The sequence below is a fragment of the Fukomys damarensis genome, unplaced genomic scaffold (assembly GCF_012274545.1).
Source record: "Fukomys damarensis isolate Sample0158 unplaced genomic scaffold, DMR_v1.0_HiC HiC_scaffold_16, whole genome shotgun sequence".
NCBI lineage: Eukaryota > Metazoa > Chordata > Mammalia > Rodentia > Bathyergidae > Fukomys > Fukomys damarensis.
In genome coordinates, this window is record NW_022900928.1 from 463,873 (window position 1) to 465,525 (window position 1,653).

At 64.7% G+C, this 1,653-nt stretch overlaps 1 protein-coding gene across 1 annotated transcript in view; it reads left to right on the plus strand.

Moving 5' to 3' along the window:
* Drd4 (dopamine receptor D4) overlaps window positions 1–1,653 on the plus strand; it is a gene marked incomplete at its 5' end in the record, with an annotated part of 3,446 nt that continues 1,793 nt past the window's right edge. Inside the window, 3 exons of the mRNA XM_033764763.1 lie at window positions 1–177; window positions 1,364–1,476; window positions 1,559–1,649. Of these exons, the coding sequence (XP_033620654.1) occupies window positions 1–177; window positions 1,364–1,476; window positions 1,559–1,649 (381 nt within the window). The remainder of the gene's footprint in view (window positions 178–1,363; window positions 1,477–1,558; window positions 1,650–1,653) is intronic.

The following is a 1,653-nucleotide window of genomic DNA, read 5'->3' on the forward strand; positions in this document are numbered from 1 at the left end:
GCGCTAGCGGGCGGCGTGTTGCTCATTGGCACGGTGCTGGCGGGGAACTCGCTCGTGTGCATGAGCGTGGCCTCCAAGCGCGCGCTACAGACGCCCACCAACTACTTCATCCTGAGCCTGGCGGCCGCCGACCTACTCCTTGCACTGCTCGTGCTGCCGCTCTTCGTCTACTCCGAGGTGAGCTCCGAGGTGCTACTGTGTCCCGGTCCCTTCCCAGCCCCCGCCGAGGCCCAGCGCGTAGCTGCAGGAGCTCGAGCCCCAGAAATTGCCGAGCGCCTGGTACCGGCGTCCCCCGGCCGTTTTGCTGTCCCTCTGCCACCCAAAATAGGCCTGTGTCCCTTGAGCCAGGGACCTCAGAAACGGGCAACTCCGCTAGTCCAGTGCCCCCCCATGCCAGCTGGACTGACGGGCAGATGTAGGCTCGGCCACCCCCACTACCCAAGGTGCATACACCACGGAATGAGCCACGGCCACGCAGAACCACTCACGCACTCGCCAGTCCACCCCGCGCACCCCAAGGTCCCAGCACAGGGAGATGCAAGCAGTGCGGGCGCGGGGAGGAAGCACCCGCGGCACGCGAGTGCAGGACCAAGTGCCGGTGCGGGTGCGGGTGCGGGAGCGGGAGACCAGCGCGCCCTCCTGGCGCCCACGCCTCTACGCGAAGGTTTGGTTCGAGCAAAGCCGCTTAAGCGCTGTGCTGGGACGCGGTGTCCTGTGCCGTGTCCTGCGCCGTGGGGGAGGGGACGCCGGCTTCTAGGTGGACACCTGGGTTCAGACGTTGACGCGGAGGCCTGCAGAGAGGACACACTTGACCTCGGCTGCTCCCAAGCTGCGCACGGACGTCACCGTGCCGACTGAGCGCCTAATCGTCCCCATCAGCGGGATTTGGACGGACGGCTGGCTGTCTCTTTGCCCTTTGGGGGATGTGCTCCATGCATGGTCCTGGACTGGGCACTGTGCCGAGGTTGTAGCAATTTCTACACTCATTCGTCCTTAGGACAGTTGTGAGATGAATACTGCCACCGTCCTCATCCCAGAGGAGGAAACAGTGAAGTAACTTATCTCAAGTCCTACAACAGGCAGTTTAGCCAGAGAGGGCGACTCTTGCCTTCCTGTCCGGTCCAGCCAGGCCTGAGGCTGCTCTCCCGCGATGACATCAGACAACGGGTTCTCCCCCAGGCTTCGCGGTCCTAACACAAAGAGACCTGGGCAGGGGGCCCCCCAGCCACCTCAGGCTCATCTGGGGCCCCTTCCTGTAATACTCAGGCCCTGCTCCTCAAGAGTGGGTGTTAGGAAGTCCGCGGCGGTGTCTGTGGCTGGAAACGTCAGGTCTTGTGTCTCTTGCGCTCTCGTGGCTGCCCAGGTCCACGGCGGAGAGTGGCTACTGAGCCCTCGCCTCTGCGACGTGCTTATGGCCATGGACGTCATGCTCTGCACCGCCTCGATCTTTAACCTATGCGCCATCAGTGTGGACAGGTGGGCGCCCCGCCCCGCCCTTCCCGCCCTCTGCCCCCTACGCACTCGCCCCAGCCTTTATGCGCCCGTCTCCACGCTGCAGGTTCGCGGCCGTGACGGTGCCGCTGAACTATGGCCGGCAGGGCCGGCCTCAGCTACTGCTCATTGGCGCCACATGGCTGCTGTCCGCCGCAGTGG